This window comes from Eriocheir sinensis, chromosome 40 (genome assembly GCF_024679095.1).
Source record: "Eriocheir sinensis breed Jianghai 21 chromosome 40, ASM2467909v1, whole genome shotgun sequence".
NCBI classification, from domain to species: Eukaryota; Metazoa; Arthropoda; class Malacostraca; order Decapoda; family Varunidae; genus Eriocheir; species Eriocheir sinensis.
In genome coordinates this window covers 15,208,483-15,229,122 of record NC_066548.1, presented here as the reverse complement: position 1 = coordinate 15,229,122, position 20,640 = coordinate 15,208,483, and the positions used below count along the sequence as shown (strand labels likewise).

General features: G+C 52.0%; 1 protein-coding gene across 2 annotated transcripts in view; it reads left to right on the top strand.

Moving 5' to 3' along the window:
- LOC127009397 (cytochrome P450 2L1-like) overlaps positions 1–20,640 on the top strand; it is a 52,814-nt gene that overhangs the window by 15,724 nt on the left and 16,450 nt on the right. For both annotated transcript variants that reach the window (XM_050882465.1, XM_050882466.1), the window contains exons 3-8: positions 17,456–17,546; positions 17,698–17,831; positions 17,940–18,158; positions 19,429–19,628; positions 19,750–19,861; positions 20,379–20,559. In XM_050882465.1, the coding sequence (XP_050738422.1) occupies positions 17,456–17,546; positions 17,698–17,831; positions 17,940–18,158; positions 19,429–19,628; positions 19,750–19,861; positions 20,379–20,559 (937 nt within the window). The remainder of the gene's footprint in view (positions 1–17,455; positions 17,547–17,697; positions 17,832–17,939; positions 18,159–19,428; positions 19,629–19,749; positions 19,862–20,378; positions 20,560–20,640) is intronic.

The following is a 20,640-nucleotide window of genomic DNA, read 5'->3' as shown; positions in this document are numbered from 1 at the left end:
GGCTGGGTCAGGGTCAATCACCCGGCAGCGGACGGGCCAGTCCCCCAGGGAGGTCACAGACTCTGGGGACTGGGTTAAGTTGTCAAGGTTCGCAACCTCGAAGCGTAACCCGTACCCCCCGTGTGTGATCTGCAGGGTCTCCTCGATCACTTTATTCTTTAAGATGGAGCCGTGCAGAGCACTGGCCACCTTGGACGGGTGGATGAAGCAGCGGGTGTGGTTGTAGGAAGAGAGGCATACCACTAATGGTGCCTTGCCGGTGGGGTCACGCTTGTTGGGAAGGGAAGGGTAGGAGTGTGGCCAGGGTACTCTAGGGGTTCCCCGGGGGGTGGATGAGTGAGGGGGTCCGCGGGGCCCAGTGTGGAGGGCAGGGTGGCGGGCGGGGTGGTGAGCGTGAGAATGGGGTCAGGAGAGGGAGGAGAACCATGATGGTGTTTGGGTTCGCTGGAGGGTACATCACCAAGTGGAGAGCGAGGCCGTTTGAAGGAGGAGGTGGCGGAGTCCATCTGTTCCGCGGCGGGCGGAGGTGGTGGCCTGGAGACGTCGTGGGAGGCCTCAAGCAGGGGAGGTTGGTGGGCGGAGGCGGCCTCGCGGTCTCCTCCCGGATCTGACGACATCCAGGGGTAGTCAGGGGTGTCGCGCAGAGCTAAGGGTTGTTTGGGGAAGCACTGTGGGCCGGGGCCCGAGGTGAGAGTGGTAAAGCGGCAGACTGGGAACAAGGGACCTTGTTCCAAGATGGCTGCCCGTTATCGGCCCCTCCTTCCTTCCTCTCTTCACACACCCTGCCACAGGCAATTCCCCACAACGCAGCTTCAAAAGTGTTTACTGCTGCATGTTGGCCTTGGTCTGGGCGACGCCCAGCTTCCCATCAGTCAGGCTTGCCTTTGGCGAACCTGAAAGGGCGATGTCGCTCGTGAGAATCCCCGTCTCAGTTATAGTATTATTACGCCACCCCCCCACACCCACCATCCACGGGCAGGCAGGTGGCGTGATCCCCAGAACAACCACATGGGCACCAGTCACTCAGAGCGGCCCACACAGAACACCGAGGGGAGGAGGGAACGAGGCAGGCACAAAGGATACACGTTCAACACTAAGTTCTAGTTTAATGACAGGTTCCTCACACAGTACAGCAACTTTCAAGGGCACAGAACAGTTAGTTAATCAGGCACAGTACAGGGGCATGGCAGACACGCACACCGGAAGCACACAGCTCAACACTCTCCAAGCCCAGACACGCGTCTTCTCAACTGCCCCTCAGCCACTCTTGCTCGCAACAGCCGACTCAGCACTTCCTGCCCGGCGGCCGGTGGCCCCGGGCTCCCCTCTGTCTTTCTTGTCCCAACAAGTAGAATTGCACCACGCTGAGCTAACATTGCATCATGCTACAATTTCATCACATTACACATACAATCATTCACATACAGCACATTCGTAACACTATCCCCTCCTTCAAAGGCAGTCGACCCGGCTGCCCCAACATTCAACAAACAAAACACATGAAATAAATCAAACTAATCAGTCCCCTGGGACATCACTAAAGTCTCTTAACCATCCCGGCCAATCCTCTCTCGCCGAGGGCGCCGCTGGGGAGATGCGGGCGGCGGCAGGCAGGCGGTGGCACCCAGAGCGGCGTCGTCGGCCCCAAGTCCTTGCCCAGGGTCTTCACTTACGTCTGCCGCTTCGCTCGCACCGCCCATGTTCTCGTTCGCCCCTTGGTCGACCTCTGACACGTCCCCTTCGCTGCAGCTGGGGCTCACGTCCCTCTTGCGCCGGTCGTATGTCTCCTTCATTTCATGGCCTGGCCTGCCACCTTGAGCTTGCCCCGTACGCGTCGGTGCACCTCAGCCAGGCTTTCCTGCAATGCCGCTGCGAAGCCAGAGGTGACGGTGGGCAAGCTCACGTCGGGAGGCCGCCCCGTGGCCAAATCCACCGGAAGCCTGAGCTCTCGGCCGAACATTGAACACAGAAAAATACATGCAAATCACATAAATCAGTCTGTCTTCCACCACGTCCTCCACAGTCTCTTCTCGCGCCCCCAAGGGGCTCCGCCTGTCAACCATGCCGTTGACCAGCCGCCAGTCCTCAGTGGGCTCTACCACGCCATCCGCTCCACGTGACGCTCGGGACAGTCGACACCAGCTCCTGGCCTCCACCCTCGGGGCAAGGTGCCCTCGCCCGGCTGTGACTACCTCCCCACGCAGCCCTGCTCGAAAACCTCCTAGGAGCAAAGGGCACCTCTCCGGTCACCCTCTCCAGCTCCCGTCCGAGGCCACCACGAGTCTTACTGGCCTGCGTCAGGTAGTCGAGGCCCAGCAAGCACGGCTCGTTTCGATCGGCGACGTCCATCGGCCGGCGCTCCACAGCGCTGCCTACGCCGATACGAGCCTCCACTGGCCCCTCCAGCAGCACACACTACCTCGGGTCAGGCCATGCCGAGCACTCCTCAGCCCCCGGTGTCCACTGTCACGCGTCGTGGCTACAACCGCTAAGCCACCCACCGGCAACACGCTGGTCGGGGGGCGGCAGCTTACACAAGGCGGGGCCCGAGGGCGGGAGACGGCTGGAAGTCGGCTCCCTTCTCCAGCCCGTCCGCGCTTCCCTCCCGCGCCGCGTCCTTGGGCTTGGGATAGGCACTCAAGCGGTGGCCTGACTGGCCACAGTCCTTACAGCGCGGCTGGAGGCCGTCGGGGCTCAGCCGGTCGAGGGAACGCGTCCTTCGCTCCCCCAGGCACCGACTGCACCTATGCCCCCTCTTGCCACAGCCCCCGCACGAGCCACGGAGACCCTCCTGGCTCGCCTTCATCGACGCTGCCTTCATCTTCACCTTCGCCATCCGGCCCCGGAAGTCATGGCAGGGCGGGGCGGCCGCCGCTAGGCCGCTGGTCGTCGTCAGTGCCCCCAACTCCAAGGCCTTCGTCAGCGCGTCGTCGGTCCACGGCAGGGGGTGAGAGTCCTCGTCAGTCTCGTCCCTCAGCGCCCGGCAGTCCGAACAGAAGCGCTGCGTGCCGTCCTTCTTCATATCCAGGACGACTGCTGAGGGCCACGGACTGCCTGTCCGCTCCATCACCCCCTGCGCCGCCAGCTCGTTAACGGCGCGCTGCAATTCCTCCCGTCTGGCCGGCACGACACGTCGGGGCAGGCTCTTGATGGGCACACTATTTCCCGTGTTGATGCTATGCTTCACCAACCCCATGCAGCCCAGTAGGTCCAATCCACCCCCGCTGAACACATCCGCGCACCGAGCCAGGGTGTGGCGCACCTTCGTCTGCGCCTCCGTCAGGTGAGCGGCGCTCCGGTGCGCCGAATCCTCCAGGAAGTCGGGCAGCGGCCTCACAGCGGCCGACTCCTCGCTCCCCGACGCCTCCTCTTGTTGTTCCACCTCTTCACAGGTGCCCAGCTTGGCACCAGCGGGTACTTTCCGAGCCTCGTCGGAGGAGTTAGCCACCAGCACCGTGACGGACTCCTCCCCCGCTCCTTCGAGACTCCGTCCGGCTGCCACACCACCAGGCAGCTGCAGGCCCTCCGTGCCTTCCGCTGGCATCGCGTCCGACCGGCAACACAGGACCCTGGCCTCCGTCCCCGGGGCAAGGTGCAGTCGCTCCACCGCGACTACCTCTGCACAGCCGACCTTCGGGAGCAAAGGCGCCTGTCCGCGCAGCCTCCAGCTCCCGTCCAAGGTCGGCACAGGCCTCGCCCTGCGGCAGGTAGTCGAGGCCCAGCACGCACGGCTCGTCTCGATCGGCGACGTCCATCGGCCGGCGCTCCACAGCGCTGCCTATGCCGATACGAGCCTCCACTGGGCCCTTGGACTGCACTCAGTGCCCCGTGACGCCACACAGCCTCTGTGGCGCATCCTGCTGGAGTCGCGTAGCGGCCAGCATGTCAGACCGCCCCAAGGTCCTCTCGGTGCTCCCCACCAAGCGGCCGGGCCCGTCCACTGAGCCCCGTAGCGCTGTTGTCAGCTGCAGCGCCTTCTCATCCTCGCCCCAGCCCTGGGCAGCAGCTGGGATCTTGAAATGGGCCTCCCATGCCAACTTCCCGTCGTGCCCCGCTGGTTTAAGCCTCCCTGAGCGCCGGGAGGCTGGGGGGCCGCAGAGAAGAGCGGGCGGACCACGTGGGCTGCAAGCCGGCCGGCATGGCGGAGAGGGAGGCAGTGAGAGAGGCAACGAGGCAGGGTTAATGGGTCCGACTCCAGCACCAGCTGGACCCAAGGGAGCGGCTCCGACTGCTCCCCAGCCTCCTGCAGCCTCCACCGGCTCCGCCACAACGCCACCAGGCTTCAGGGGCCCTTGCCAGGGGCCCCACGCGGAGCCCAGCCAGTCCGCCACCCGTGCACCCGCCGCCAGCACACGTGACGCTTCTTGTTCCTCCCCGCACCACGTTGCCACCTCTCGCTGCTGCCATGGGAGAGAGAGTGGACTACGTGACCTGCGAGCCGGCTGGCATGGAGGAGAGGGAGGGGGTGAGGGAGGCAACGAGGCGGGGGCTCCCCAACCTCCTGCGGCAGCTACTGGTTCCGCCACGACGCTACCAGGCTCCAGGAGTCCATGCCAGGGGCCCCAGATACGCCCCTGCAGGACCGCCGCCCCGGCGCTTCCTGCCAGAACTGAGCCTTCTTCCTCCGCGTGCGACGGTGCCACCTCTCGCAGCTGCCTCTCCGCCTCCCTCAGGCCTTGGACCTCGCCTTCCTGGGTCCGCACCTCCAGCAGTTCACTCTTAACGCTGTCGCAGGCCTTGTCGGTGTACTTTTTTTTTTTTTTTTTTTTTTTTTTTTTTTTACAGCAAAGGAGACAGTTCAAGGGCACAAAAAAAGTAAACATTAATAAAAAAAAAAAGCCCGCTACTTGCTGCTCCTAAAAAGAATCCAAAGAGGTGGCCGAAAGATAGGTCAGTTTCGGGAGGAGAGGTGTCCTGATACCCTCCTCTTGAAAGAGTTCAAGTCGTAGGCAGGAGGAAATACAGATGAAGGAAGATTGTTCCAGAGTTTACCAGCGTGAGGGATGAAAGAGTGAAGATGCTGGTTAACTCTTGCATAAGGGGTTTGGACAGTATAGGGATGAGCATGAGTAGAAAGTCGAGTGCAGCGGGGCCGCGGGAGGGGGGGAGGCATGCAGTTAGCAAGTTCAGAAGAGCAGTCAGCGTGGAAATATCGATAGAAGATAGAAAGAGAGGCAACATTGCGGCGGAATTTAAGAGGTAGAAGACTATCAGTATGAGGAGGAGAGCTGATGAGACGAAGAGCCTTAGCCTCCACTCTGTCCAGAAGAGCTGTGTGAGTGGAGCCCCCCCACACATGAGATGCATACTCCATACGAGGGCGGACAAGGCCTGTATATGGACAGCAACTGTGCAGGGGAGAAGAACTGGCGGAGACAGAACGCCCAGCCTCGAGGAAGCTGATTTAGTAAGAGATATGAAGTTTCCAGTTGAGATTTTGAGTTAAGGATAGACCGAGGATGTTTAGTGTTGAGGAAGGTGATAGCTGGGTGTTGTCAAAGAATAGGGGATAGTTGTTTGGAAGATTGTGTCGAGTGGATAGGTGGAGAAACTGTTTTTGAGGCGTTGAAGGACACCAGGTTCTTCTTGCCCCAATCGGAAATAATAGTAAGGTCTGAGGCTAAGCGTTCTGCAGCCTCCAGCCTTGAGTCGTTAAGTTCCTGAAGGGTGGGTCTTCTATTAAAAGAAGTTGAATAATGCAGAGTGGAATCATCGGCGTAGGAATGGATAGGACAGTTCGTTTTGGAAAGAAGATCATCAATGAACAACAGAAAAAGAGTGGGAGATAGGACAGAACCCTGTGGGACACCACTGTTAATAGATTTAGGGGAAGAACAGTGACCGTCTACCACGGCAGAAATAGAACGGTCAGAAAGGAAACTGGAGATAAAGGTACAGAGAGAAGGATAGAAACCGTAGGAGGGTAGTTTAGAAAGCAAAGATTTGTGCCAGACCCTATCAAAAGCTTTTGATATGTCCAGCGCAATAGCAAAAGTTTCACCGAAACGGCTAAGAGAGGATGACCAAGAGTCAGTTAAGAAGGGTAGGAGATCACCAGTAGAACGCCTTGCGGAACCCATACTGGCGATCAGATAGAAGGTCAGAAGTGGAAAGGTGCTTTTGAATCTTCCGGTTAAGGATTGATTCAAAAGCTTTAGATAGACAAGAAAGTAACGCAATAGGACGGTAGCTTGAGGGATTGGAGCGGTCACCCTTCTTAGGTACAGGCTGTATGAAGGCATACTTCCAGCAAGAAGGAAAGGTAGATGTTGACAGGCAGAGGCGAAAGAGTTTGACCAGGCAGGGTGACAGCACGGAGGCACAGTTTTTAAGGACAATAGGAGGCACTCCATCAGGTCCATAAGCCTTCTGAGGATTGAGGCCAGAGAGGGCATAGAAAACATCATTTTGAAGAATCTTTATAACAGGCATAAAGGAGTCAGAAGGGGGATGAGTAGGAGGAATATGCCCAGAATCGTCCAGAGTGGAGTTTTTAGAAAAAGTTTGAGAGAAGAGTTCAGACTTAGAGATAGATGAGACGGCAGTGTTGCCGTAAGGACTGAGGAGTGGAAGGAAAGATGAAGAAGTGAAGTTGGAGGAGATGTTTTTGGCTAGATGCCAGAAGTCACGGGAAGAGTTAGAGAAAGCAAGGTTTTGACATTTTCTATTAATGAAAGAATTTTTGGTTAGTCGGAGAATAGATTTGGCACGATTTCGGGCAGAAATGTAAAGTTCATAATTAGCATTAGTTTGCAGGCTCTGGTACCTTTTGTGAGCTACCTCTCTATCATTGACAGCACGAGAACAAGCGTGATTAAACCAAGGCTTTTTAGCGTGAGGAGTAGAGAAAGAACGAGGAATGTATGCCTCCATTCCAGAGACAATCACCTCTGTGATGCGCTGAGCACACAGAGGGGTCTCTATCCTGGAAGCAATAATCATTCCACTGGAAATCGGAAAAGTACATCCTCAGGTCGTCCCACCGAGCTGAAGCAAAATGCCAGAAGCATCGCCTCTTCGGTGGGTCCAGAGGGTGTACAGGAGCGATAGGACAGGATGTAGAAATAAGATTGTGATCGGAGGAGCCCAACGGAGAGAACAGTTTGACAGAATAAGCAGAAGGGTTTGAGGTAAGGAAGAGGTCTAGAATGTTGGGCCGATCTCCAAGACGGTCGGGAATACGTGTAGGGTGCTGGACCAACTGCTCTAGGTCGTTGAGGATAGCAAAGTTGTAGGCTTGTTCACCAGGATGGTCAGTGAAAGAGGATGAAAGCCAAAGCTGGTGGTGAACATTGAAATCTCCTAGGATGGAGATTTCAGCGAAGGGAGAGTGGGTCAAGATGTGCTCCACTTTAGAATTCAAATAGTCAAAGAATTTTACATAGCTGGTAGAGTTAGGTGAGAGATAAGCAGCACAGATGTATTTAGTAATAGAATGACAGTGAAGTCTTAACCAGATGGTGGAAAATTCAGAAGAGTCAAGGTCGTGGGCACGAGAGCAAGTGATGCCTTCAGGGACGAGAGACTGCTCTGGAGGACCTCGGCAAGATGGCGTGCCTGCTCGTGTGTCCTCTCTTCTGCCCTCTGAGCCTGCTCGCGTGCCCTCTCTTCTGCCCTCTGAGCCTGCTCGCGTGCCCTCTCTTCTGTCCTCTGAGCCTGCTCGCGTGCCCTCTCGCTATCTTGTAGACGTCACTCAATGGAGGGGGACGGGCTCAGCAGAATGGCAGCTGCATGAACCCGAAGATGGTGACGTGAGGGTAGACGGGTCAGCCAGCGAGACGGACAAGCTGTGTCAGCTCGGCGTGAAGACTGGACCGGGTAGGATGGACGGAGGCTCATGCAGACAGAGTCCACTTGGCTGCAAGGCTCCCACTAGTTGAGAGGCAGGCGTCGGACGCTCAGAGGTCCTGGACAGCTCAGGGGTCAGCTCCGCTCTGGTTCTCCTGCCTGGTAACCAGCCGACATGGACCAGCCTCGACGTCACGTGGAATTAGTGACGCCAGGGAGTGAAGCCCGAACGAGACGGTATCGCCATCGGAGGAAGCCTCGGAACGGCGAGTGAAGCAAGGCAGGGTTAATTAACGAAGCAGCAACGCCACACTGGCGGCTGAGCAGCGAACAATCAATAAAAGCACGAACCATATAATTATTCCCGAGTGTAAATACCAGTGTGTGTGTGTGTGTGTGTGTGTGTGTGTGTGTGTGTGTGTGTGTGTGTGTGTGTTAGTTTAGCCCTCACACCTATTGACATCCCCCTTATTAAAGCCCTTCATCCACTTATAAACTTCGATCAGGTCTCCTCGCAACCTTCGCCTTTCTAGAAAGTGTAGATTTAAATGCTTCAGTCTACCTCATAAGGCAAGTTTCTCACCCCTTGAATATTTTTGTCATCCTTCTCTGTACAGATTCCAACATCTTGATATCCATTCTATAGTTGGGTGACCAGAACTGAACCGCTTAATGGAGATAAGGTCTAACTAGTGCTAAGTAAAGTTTGAGGATGACTTCAGCGCTCCTATTGCTTACGCTTCTTGAGATGAAACGCAGTAATCGTTCGCTCGATTTTTAGCCTGAATGCATTGAGCTCTAGGACGGAGGTCAGTGCTCACTCAGACTCCAAAGTCTCTTTCACACCCAAACCTGCTTAGAGGAGTGTCATTTAAGGAGTAATTGTGTGAGGGGTTATTCCTACCTACACTCAGAATACTACACTTCCCAATATTAAATTCCATCTTCCACTTCCCCGCCCAATCATATAGTCTGTCAAGCTCATCCTGGAGAGAGCTAGCGTCCTGGTCTGATTGGATTACTCTACCGATCTTGGTATCATCTGCGAACTTACTGACATCACCGCTAATTCCAGTGTCCAAATAATTGATGTAAATGATTAAAAGCAGTGGACCCAGCACCGACCCCTGAGGGACTCCACTCGTAACACTGCTCCATTCAGATTTTTTACCATTGATTTGCACTCTCTGGTTTTTACCACTGAGCCACGCCCTGATTCAGTTCAAAACTCTCCCATCTACGCCGTGAGCCTGTAATTTTAGTAATAGCCGGTGATGAGGGACTTTGTCGAACGCTTTAAGATAAAGTCACACTGACTTTACGATCTGCTAATGATCACCCACGATCCCTAAATGCTGCGATTCACACTCACCGCTTTCCAACCACATAGGTGGCAGAGTAGTCGTGCGACCGAACGGCTACCGGGGGTCGTTTAGTGTCCGTCCAGTGTCCTTCCAGTGGGTGGGTGGACGGCGACCATACTAAGATTCACACCTTGACCTCACACCTGAAGTCAGGCCAAGACGCCCCCCATACCCCGACCGGTGACCGACAGGCCAACACGCTGGACGCGTCCTGTCGCAATGAGGACGGCGATCTCCCTTAACGACCTGCTGCTGACGTGCTCTGCACTGTCATACACTAGGAGAATTTTCCGTTCTTACGTTATATTCAGTTGTTACAGTAATATTATCATCCAGCTATATTACACATTTCTCATTCTTATTTCTGTAAATTATTTGTGAAAGGTAATGAAAATATTCTGTGCTTCACTGCAGCAATAGACGGATGTTTGTGACAACCCTCATGTGCCACAGAGTTTAAAAAAAAGCCTCCACGCAATCTTAGTTCAACCTGTATGTGCATTATATTCGTTCTTAAGCATTTCCATCAACTTGGGCAGAGCAAAAGATGAAATTAACAATCCTTCATTCAGTGAATAAAAGCCATTAGCTCCACAGACTCTCATTGTTTTGCTGTATACATCCTGTCCTGCAGTATTTTATTTTCGTTAGGCAGAGGTGATCCACACACATTTGGCCGTGTGCTTGGCCTGTGGAGCAGGTTGAGTCGGGACGGAGCTTGGACGGGTTGAAGGGCGTGGGACGTCACTCCTCAAGAATGTACTTCATTTCCGGTCAGAGGTGGTTTGACCTACCACCGGTCCGCCATCCGGTCGCTGTTCACCAGTTAACTGTCATCTGTCGGCCACCGGTTGCAGTCCGCTTGCCGTCCAGACGCAGTCCATTCGGCCACCGGACGGCAACCTTTTTACGACCGGCAGCGACCTGAGAGGTCGGCTGGAGGTTTTGGTGCAGCACCCAAAACCTCCAGCCGACCTTTTCGGTCGCACGGCGGACGGAGACACATGACGATCGCACGCACGACCAAATGAGTGCAGGTCGCGGGAGGTCGTCAGTTGGTCGTAAAATCAGTGTGATTGGGCCTTTACTGAAATCTAGATATAGTATGTCATAATTTTCATCTCCATCAACCGCCTCGATGACTTTATTGTAGAAGGACAACAGTAAGGCAAGACCTACCAGTTGTGAACCCATGCTATGAGTCATGAATTAAACTGTTTCTCTAGATGGTCCCGAATGCTCCTGGCTATAATTGACTCCAACATCTTGCCGACAACTGATGTTAAGCTAATTGGGCGATAATTTGAGGTGGCTGACTTGTCTCCCTTTTTGAAAATTAGCGCCACATTAGCTTTTTAGCTACTTTCCATTGGTTGGGCACTTACCCAGAATTTACCGACATCTTAAATATATCGGTAAGTGAGCAACTGAGGACCTCCTTGCACTCTTTCAGAACCCGTGGGAATACTTCGTCTGGGCCCGACGATTTGTTTTACTTCAACTTACCAATCTCATCCTGGACTACCTGCCTAGTGATGATCACATCCTTCAACTTGTCGTTGTCTTAGCCCTCATATACCTGAACTCTCTCCAGGATGGTTGTTAGATTTTCCTGTGCGAAAACTGAGAGGAAGTAGTCATTCAATAATTTCCTCATATCTTCTCCATTCTCGACGAGCTTGTTCTGTACAATTTAAAGAAGCCCTTGGGATCGCTTTTGGCCTCGTTGGCTACCCTAATCTCAGTTTCTTTTTGCTAGCCGGGTGTTCTTATTCACCGATCTTTCTAGTTCAACATACTGTTATGCCGGACGTGTTACTTGGGTTCCGTGTCGCCGTCAGCCTAGGAGACTCCGTGGAAGGGAGATGTGTAAGCACCTTGCACAGCTTCTGTAGTTTAATATTCTTCCTTAGTAGTACAATTCACTCTGACTCTTCACTGACCACTAGCTTACTATGACTGGGATTAACTCCTCTCGCCCTCTTCTCCTATATATACCGAACAGTACAGTCTAGAATGCTACAGTATATATTAGATTATACAAGAACATGTAGCAAAAATATGTGCGAGTTGGTAACACTTCCCGCCTGGCGCCTAGCCGCGAGCCCCGCTGGGCGCGGGCGGGGCCTTTCTCCCCGCCCCTCTACTCGCTCCTCCCGGAGCCTTCCAGAGGCCCATAGACCCCGGGGGAAGCTTCCAGCACAACACTACCCCCCCCCCTCTTAATTGTGATCGTCCCGATCACACACCTAACCATATACAAACATAAGAGAATTAATCAAAAACATAATAATCGTCGTATCGCCGTGGACGCCTGCATTGTCTCTTGTCTTCTGTTCGCTGCCTCCTGCTCGTCTGTCTCCTGGTGCGCCTCGTCGTCGTCCGCTTCTTGGGCTGTCCCTGGAACATCTGCCGAAGCCGGAAGGTTATCTCCCTCGGCTGAAAGGTCCAGAAGGCCTATGTCGTCGTCGACCTCCTCTCGGTCCTGGACGTCCCTTGCGTTTTCGTCGGCTGCTGGGTGTCTGTAGTTGTTCCAGGTGTAGTTTCCCGGACCGTGGTACCTCCATAGCCGGTTGACGTGGACATCTTTCGGCTTGGTCCTTTCCGTTCTCCGGATTCGTTAAGTCACGTCGGAGAGGCGTTCTAGCACAGTATAAGGGCCTTCCCAGGGGCTCTGTAACTTCGGAGACTGTCCTTTCTTCCTCTGCGGGTTGTAAAGCCAGACTTGGTCTCCTTCCTTGAAGTCAACGTGGCTTGCCCTCATATTGTAACCGCGCTTCATGGCCTCCCCGGAGAACTTCAAGGCACCACGGACTTGATGGTGCACCTCTTCCAGCCGTTCCTCTAGTTGACGGGCAAAATTGGAGGCGTCCCTTGGAAGGCTTTCCCCAGGAGGCCTTCCTGTCAGTAGGTCCACCGGCAATCGCAGCTCACGTCCAAACATCAGCTTTGGTGGTGAATACCCCGTAGTCTCGTGGGCGGCAGACCTGTAGGCCATGAGAAGCGCAGGCAGCTTCTGATGCCATGAAGACTGATCATTGTTGCACTGCTTCGCCAACTCCTGGCCCAACGTCCAATTAAACCTCTCCACCATTCCATCTGACTCTGGGTGCAGAGAGGTGGTCCGGGTCTTCTTGATACCCAGAAGCTTGCAGCACTCAGCAAGGACTGTTGACTCAAAATTCCTTCCCTGGTCGGAATGGAGCTCGTTAGGCACACCGAAGCGACAGAAAAACTCCTCCACCAAAACCTTGGCGATGGAAGTGGCTTCCTGGTCAGGGATGGCGTAGGCTTCCGGCCACTTGGTGAAGTAATCCATTGTGACGCAGATGTACCTATTTCCGTTCGTCGTCAGAGGCAAGGGTCCTGCTATATCCACTGCCACCCGTTCCATGGGGGCTCCAACCTGGTATAGTTGCAATGGGGCACGGTGACGCTTCTTGGGGCCCTTCTTTGCACAGCACACCTCACACGCGTGACACCATTCTTACACGTCCTTCCTCATGCCAACCCAGTAGAACCTTTGGCGCAGGCGACTCAGTGTCTTCTTTACGCCAGGGTGTCCGCTGGTGATGCTGTCGTGCATTTCTTTCAAGACGCCTTCCCGGGACTTTATAGGTAGCACCGTGGACCAGTAGTGGTCAAGACCATCATGAAAGACCCAGCGTCGCTGCAACACCCCGTTGTCCATCCAAAGAGTGTCCCACTGAGTCCAGTAATTCTTGGTGGTAGGGCTTTCTCTTGAGATTACTTTCCACCCAGGTCGTGTTGACGACTGACTCAGCCACTCTATAACTGGTCTCAGATCTCGGTCCTCCCGTTGCAGTTTTCCCAAGTCTTCCCATGGCACCTCTCCTGTCTGTTTTACTTGGGGCTCCTCTAGACACTTGGAGCTCCTGTCAAACAGGTCGCGCAGGTAGTCGGGCAGCTCCTGGGGCTTCGCCAGGGTTCTCTTGTAGACACAGGTTCTCGGTTCCTGGTCGATCTCTTGGCACAACCCCACTATGGTCCTTTGTTTTCTTTTCTTTGGGCTGAAGGAGACATTGGCCACGACGACAGGCACTTCCGCTGCAGTAGGGTCTACCAAAGTACTGCCTACAATCACCCCGTTTTCTACCGGGCATCGACTTCCACTCTCTACCACACACAGGCTAGCCGGGGGGGCACCCGTAATTTGACAGGGTAACAGCATCTCTGACCTCGGAGGAATAATGGTGGTGCGCTTGACCGTCACTGGCAGGCCCTCCTTGTTCACAGTCGTCATTGGTACCCTCCTTCCTCCTACAGTCAGCTGCTTAGCGCGGAAGGCCAGCTCGCACCTGTGGGAGACAAGATAATCCATACCTAGGATGCAGGGGTCGTCCATTTCAGCCACGTAGACAGAGAGGAACTCTTCCTTTCCTCCGAGCTCAAACTTCACGTCCACTGGGCCTCTGAGCTCTGCGTAGTGTCCTGTGACTCCGCACAGTCGATGCGGCGTCGTAGGAAGCCGACGATGACTCACCACGTCAGGCCGAACCAGTGTGCGTTCCGAGCCTGTGTCGACGACCACAGGCCACAGCACTCCGTCAACCTTGCCCTCCACTTGGCAGCTTGTCATGGTGGTTCTCCTGCACACTGATATCTTCGGCGCATGTACAGGACAGACTGGTCGTTGCCCCCGTGAACCAGTCCTCCTTAGTTTCCCAAGTGGTGGTCCCTCGTTGGGGGCACATTTTTCCGACACTCATTCCTCCAGTGCCCCTTTTCTCCACAGGTCCAGCACTTGGGTCCTTCCCTGGGCTTCTTCCTAGCGCCACCTTCATATTCCTTCTTCCTCTTATAGCATTCGTTCTCCTTGTGCCCAACCTTCTCGCAGTATCAGCACGTTCCTTGAAACCTGTCTGTGTCGCTGACAGCGCCCTTTCGTGCCCTAAAGCCAGAAGTCGAGTCGTCCTTGAAGCTTGACAAGCTAGACCTAACAAGGAACTCAAACTCCATGGCACGTGCCAGAGCTTCCTGCATTGATGTTGGCTTAGCTTGCTTCACTTGTATCTTTAGGTGAGGGCTGTCCAGGGCATCGATGAATTGATCACGCAGCAAAACCGTCAGCAGGTCAGGGGTGGCACCTGGGTATGCCTTGTGCGCCATGCTCTCAAGGTCCTGAGCGAGTTCCTGAAGAGACTCGCCGCGCCTCCTGTTGCGGGTTCTGAACCTAACCCTTAAGAGCTCGTTCTGGTGCTTGGTCCCATATCGTTGCTCCAGCGGCTGTGCCAGCCCGCTGTAGCTGCCCTTTGTCGCATTGTCGAGCTGAGCAAGGACCTCCAGCGCCGCCCCTTTCAGGCTAGTGGCCAGCACTCTTGGTCATCCCATCCATTCCGAGCTGCCAACAACTCAAACTGATCGCGGTAAGCCTCCCAGGAGACCTTGCCATCAAACTCCTGAGGCTTCTTTCTAACAGGCGACCCCAGCAGACTCATGGGGCTGGCGGAACTTCTTGCGGGGATAAACTCAGGCGAAACAGGGCTCAAACTACCCCGGACTTGCGTAGGAGAAGCATCTTGGATACTAGGAGCCCTTGCAGGCACTGGCTGTCCGTTTCCAGCCAAACAGTCTTCAAGAGCCTTCACTCTGTCACTTACGTCACAAACTGCCTGTTCAGTACGGTTCACCTTTCCTTGCACTTCTAATATTTCTTTGTGTGTCGTCTTCCGTACCACCTCCATCTCTTGTTGAAGATTTGTGTGTTCTTTCTCCACTTCTATCAGGCGTTGTCCTAACTTCGTGGTCACATCAGTCATTTCTCTTCGCACTGACTCACTTCCATCTTGTACTGCTTGTAGCTGTTGCTGTAATCCCGTGAAGCGATCTTCTAGCTCTTCTTTGAGTTCTTGGAGTGTTCCTTCTTGTTGCTGCTGTGCTCTTTCTTGTTGTTCTTTGAGTTCTTGGAGTGTTCCTTCTTGTTGTTGCTGTGCTCTTTTTTGTTGCTCTGAGATCTTGGAGTGTTCCTTCTTGTTGTTGCTGTGCTCTTTCTTGTTGTTCTTTGAGTTCTTGGAGTGTTCCTTCTTGTTGTTGCTGTGCTCTTTCTTGTTGTTCTTTGAGTTCTTGGAGTGTTATTTCTTGTTGTTGCTGTGCTCTTTCTTGTTTCTCCCCCTGTAGTCTCAAAGCTTCCAAGAGTTCAGTCAACATGTCGTCCCTCTGGGGAGCTTGGGAACGAGTCTCCATGGCGAAAAAACAAATGCCTGCACTCCTGACGCTAATGTTATGCCGGACGTGTTACTTGGGTTCTGTGTCGCCGTCAGCCTAGGAGACTCTGTGGGAGGGAGATATGTAAACACCTTGCACAGCTTCTGTAGTTTAATATTCTTCCTTAGTAGTACTTACTATGACTGGGATTAACTCCTCTCGCCCTCTTCTCCTATATATACCGAACAGTATAGTCTAGAATGTTACAGTATATGTTAAATTATACAAGAACATGTAGCAAAAATATGTGCGAGTTGGCAACACTTCCCGCCTGGCGCCTGGCCGCGAGCCCCGCTGGGCGCGGGCGGGGCCTTTCTCCCTGCCCCTCTACTCGCTCCTCCCGGAGCCTTCCAGAGGCCCATAGACCCCGGGGGAAGAATTTAGGTATGCTACACATTTCTATTCATTTCTTTCTAAGTCCTTGATCTTTTGGCAGCCGATGAAACTGTATATTACCGTTTCCTTTCACCGAAACTGATCGACAACCGCGCACAATGCAAAACGTTGGCATATTGAAAGAAAATACATTTCAGCTAAGTTTCCCATTGAGTGAGTGAAGAGCTCAGGTCAGGAGGCTGGTGCGCGCAAGCCGCGAGACTGACCTCTCTTCTATGCCCGGACCCCTCAGTCCTTCTTACACGTGACGTCATGCGCAGAAGAGACATATTTAGGTTACCTCGTCCCTCCCTGGTGAACCAACCTTCCATTCTCTTTACCTTGCCTCCGCGTAGCAGTCAACGGAAGCACCTAGACCAGCTTCCCGGTGGAGGCCTCCGTTCCACAGGGTCCGTCCTTGGACCTATCATGTGGAACATATACTTTAACGACCTCCTGCAAACCATTCTGGCAGCAAACGCCTACGCCGACGACTGCACCCTCTCCAAAACATACAAGAGGGGGGGAAGCCCAGGACGTGATAGTCCGTCAATAGAAAGTTGGCAGACATAATGGCCTGGGGAAAGAGGTGGCAAGTCAGGTTTGCCCCTGACAAAACCCAGGCCATGGTAATATCACGCTCTCGGGAGGACGCGAGGCAACTCCACGGCAGACTGAGATTCGGAAACGACACCATCCCTCTGCAGTCCAGCGTCGACATCATAGGCGTGGAGGTGGACTCTCAGCTGCGTTTCGACCGTCACCTTGAAAGGGTGGCGCATAAAGCCTCCCAGAAGGTGACCCTCCTAAACCGCATAAAGAATCTCCTTGACGCTGAAGGCCTGAACACCCTCTACAAGGCACAAATCCGTCCAGTGCCCGCTGCCACCTCAACCTGCTGGACAAGGTGCAGAGGAGGGCAGAACCCTCATCAGCGGCATCCAGCAACACCGACCGAGCTAGTGGGAGAGACAACAACAACAACAACAACAACAACAACCACACGAGCGACGGGCAGGAGCAGCCATAAACCAGCTGGATAACCTGGAGCACCGCCGCAGAGTCGCTGCCCTGACGTTGCTACACAAGGCACAAGTGGGCCAGTTGCACCACCTGACGGACCTGAGGGCTACCTGAAGGAGGCCTGAGCGCAGCACGAGCAACGCCTCCATCCTGGAAGTGCCAAGGGCCCGCTCCAGCACCCACCAACGTGCCTTCTCCATTGCAGCGGTGGTGTGGTGGAACAACCTCACTGCTGATGTCGACGTGACACAACTGTCCACTCAGCAGAGGAAGCTTGCTTCCCACAGGTGGCTACACCTACGCCCACCGTAAAAGCGTAAATGTAAACGCTTGTAAATAATTGTAAGCACTTGTAAATAAATGTATTGAATACAAATGTAATCTCGGCAGAGGCTTTCGATTAGCTCCCCACCGGACGGGGGAACTTTAACTTAAGAAAAAAATATTTCCATGTTCTAATGTACTAAACATGTGTTTGAATAAAGAGAGAGAGAGAGAGAGAGAGAGAGAGAGAGAGAGAGAGAGAGAGAGAGAGAGAGAGAGAGACTCTTTTAGTTAGTGCACCATTGCAAGTTGGAATATTGTTTTCTTCTGATTTTCCCTCTGCAAAGTGCTGTATTTATTCTCTTTCCCCAACAGTTATGTATATGAAGTTGGCTTTCACTGCTATTTCTTCACAGGTCCATTTGCAGTCCCTTACCTGGGCGGTATTCCAGTGGTCACGGTGCAACAAGTAAAAGAATGCAGGAAGAAATACGGAGACATCTTCATGTAAGTTTTACTGTGATGTTATTTGTACATTTGGTCTATTATTTTTTTTTTAACCGGTTACAGGAACCCTCACAATAATACCGAAAGAGTGTCCTTGACCCCTATTATGCTGAGCATTCTGAATGATCCAAATTATATATTTTGCCTTCAGAACGGATATGCTTGGCGTGAAGACTGTATATTTGTGCAACTACAAGCTAATCAAAGAAGCGTTTTCCCGTTCGGACATAACCGACCGACCTAGTGGTGAAGGAATGCACTTCATAACAGATGGCGTTGAAGCAGGTAAGTCCAGACAAAAAATAGGCTATTAGCCATCATTGTATTGTGGTATCACATTATATAGATAACTGCATATTGCCTCCACTTTTATCAGTAAATTATATATTTCAGGTGTGATTATGAGTAACGGCAAACACTGGCAGAATGCACGAAGGTTCCTGTTGCGTAATTTGCGTGACTTAGGCATGGGCAAGACCTACCTGGAGAGGGCGATACAGAAAGAAGCGACGTGCTTGGTTGATAACTTCAGGAGCGTCTCAGGGAGTCCCACGCTCTTCCCAAAGTCGATTAACGTCGCCGTGCTAAACGTGGTGTGGCAGATGGTCGCTAGTGAGTCATGCTTTGTTGATACTGCAAGCTATTACTTCAGCTCCAAGTCACAAATATAGATTAAACTTCATGCATATCCGTGGAGTAGTGGTTAAAGCGCCTGGCTACGATTCCGGGGGCCCAAGTTCGAATCTCCTCCCGGGCGCATTATTCGGAACTGTATATTTGCGCGGTCCCATACCCACAACCAGCCAATCAACAGTCAGATGTGTCAGCCAGACCAAGCCAGTCACGACGCAAGGAAGGGCATGGAGAATGACGTCATAAGCAGTTTCTATGTAACAAATATATGAAATCAATATATTGCTGCCTTATTATTAACAACAGTGTGAGTAGCAATAGTCCAAAGAGGAATAGTTGAAAAATACTTTTTAAATAATTTTCTTAAGCTTGAAGCCATAGACATCTTTGTTAATTAAAATGATGATGAAGGCTGCAAAGTTGCCATGTACCGCTTTTGCTGTGAGGTATGCAATGCGTGCCGCTACTCTACCAAAGACGATACAATTATCATTCTTGCTCTCTACTGCTGTATATAATTAGTCACCGCAGTATAGAGCCAGTATAGAGTTCCGAATAATGTGGCCGGGCAGTCGGCTGCAGCTTACCCAGCAGTTCATCCTCCCTTTCGGGCTGGTCGATATATGGGTACCTGGGGAAACCTGGAGAATGTAAACTGTGGCAAGCCCGGATTTCACATTGGCCCGTCCTGGGAAAATTGGTTCTTACCTACCACAGGCTCAAAGGATCGGAGATGAGCACCGAAGCCACGAGCAGCTATAACGTATGCACTCACTTTTAGCTTATCTTTTTGCATTAACGAGGGACTTGACCCCAACCTCTGTTGATCTATAAAAAAATAAAATAGAAACGAGTAGCAAAATTTGATATGTGATGAAAGACAAGAACTTAAGTATGGAATTGATTTCATAAAATTTTGTTAGTATTCCCTGAAAAAGATTCGCAGGCATTTCTCAATTTTCTAATGAACCTATCATTCTCCTGTTCTGTTATAGCTTTATTAGTTTTGAATATTGACATTCATGCAACCTTGATTGTGTTCTAATAGCAGTTAAAGGGACTTAATTTAAGCGGTGCAAAATGTGAAATCTGAATTTGTTTAGTCTTTCCGTGTCTATAGAGTGCTCGAATTTTTCTAAAAAAGATATATGAACTTTCATCTAGTAATTTCTAAACATTATAGGTATTATGGAAATCTTGTGTTAGTCATGCTAATTCATAATATACAACGTGACATGAAATTTTCCAGGCAAACGCTACGAGTTAGATGATGAGGACATTCTTCGGATAGTCAAGATCATCAAGGGGGTGGAGGGCAATGCTGTCGCTGTTATGTTTAGGTTTTTATTCCCGAAACTATCTAAGTTATTTCCCAAGTACATAAGGAGTAAGTGGATGTTAGAGGATGCCTTGGAAGGGATGAAGAACGAAAACTACAAGCTGTGCAAGGTGGGTTATTTACTTCATTCCATAGCACCATGGCTTCAGACAGAAATAAAACAATAACAGTGGCATAATACATGGCAATGAATAAATTGAACTAAGTACCAGACCAGAACTTCTTTTACAGGAGTTGATGGAATCCCACCGAGTCTCCCTAGACCCGGACCATCCTCGCGACATCATTGATGAATACCTCTTGGCGATGGATAGAAAGAGTGATATCGCGACCTACTTCAGCGGTATGTATTTCCAAATCTTCCTATTTTACTTACGTCAATGATTGAAGTCTTTGAGGAATTCATCAGAGAGATTGTAATAACACCGTGAAAAAAAAAAACAACGTAATGAAGAGAGGAATGTTGGTTACCACGGGCTACCACGGGCTCTCAAATGGATGTACACGTACCCTCAAGGGTTACATGACTTGAATATTCAGGGAAGCAATGTGTGTCCCTGAACGCCTGTTTGATGCAGGAGGGTACCTTAGAAACATAATGGTGCTATGGAACGAGGAGGAAGTGTTATCAAGTAAATTCTTTAAGTTGATCATCTGAAGTCTCTGGGATGACATTGAAGAAGACAAATTAAACCTATTTAATGAATCATATCATTGTTTTATCCTTCTTTAACAAATATTCTGGGTCAACACGGTACGTGGACAGCGCTGAAATATCCCAGAGGTACGTCGGCTAATTGAGTTTGAAAACCACCGCCAAGACAGTCCACCGCGGCTTACATTGCCAAATTTTTTTCCAGAATTGGATCTAACAAGAATTGTTTTTGACCTGTTTAACGCTGGGTTTGACACAGTCTCAAGCACCCTTCGGTGGTTTATTCTCTACATGGCCAAATACCCCGATGAGCAGCGTCGCGTACAGCAGCAGATCGACGAGGTAGTCCCGCGCGACACGCTGCCTTCCTATGAACATAAACACAAGTATGTTGGCTTTTTGAATAATTATATATTGGACTGTTGTAGCCGAGGTAAGAATTCAGGCTCTCGTCATACTCTCAACTC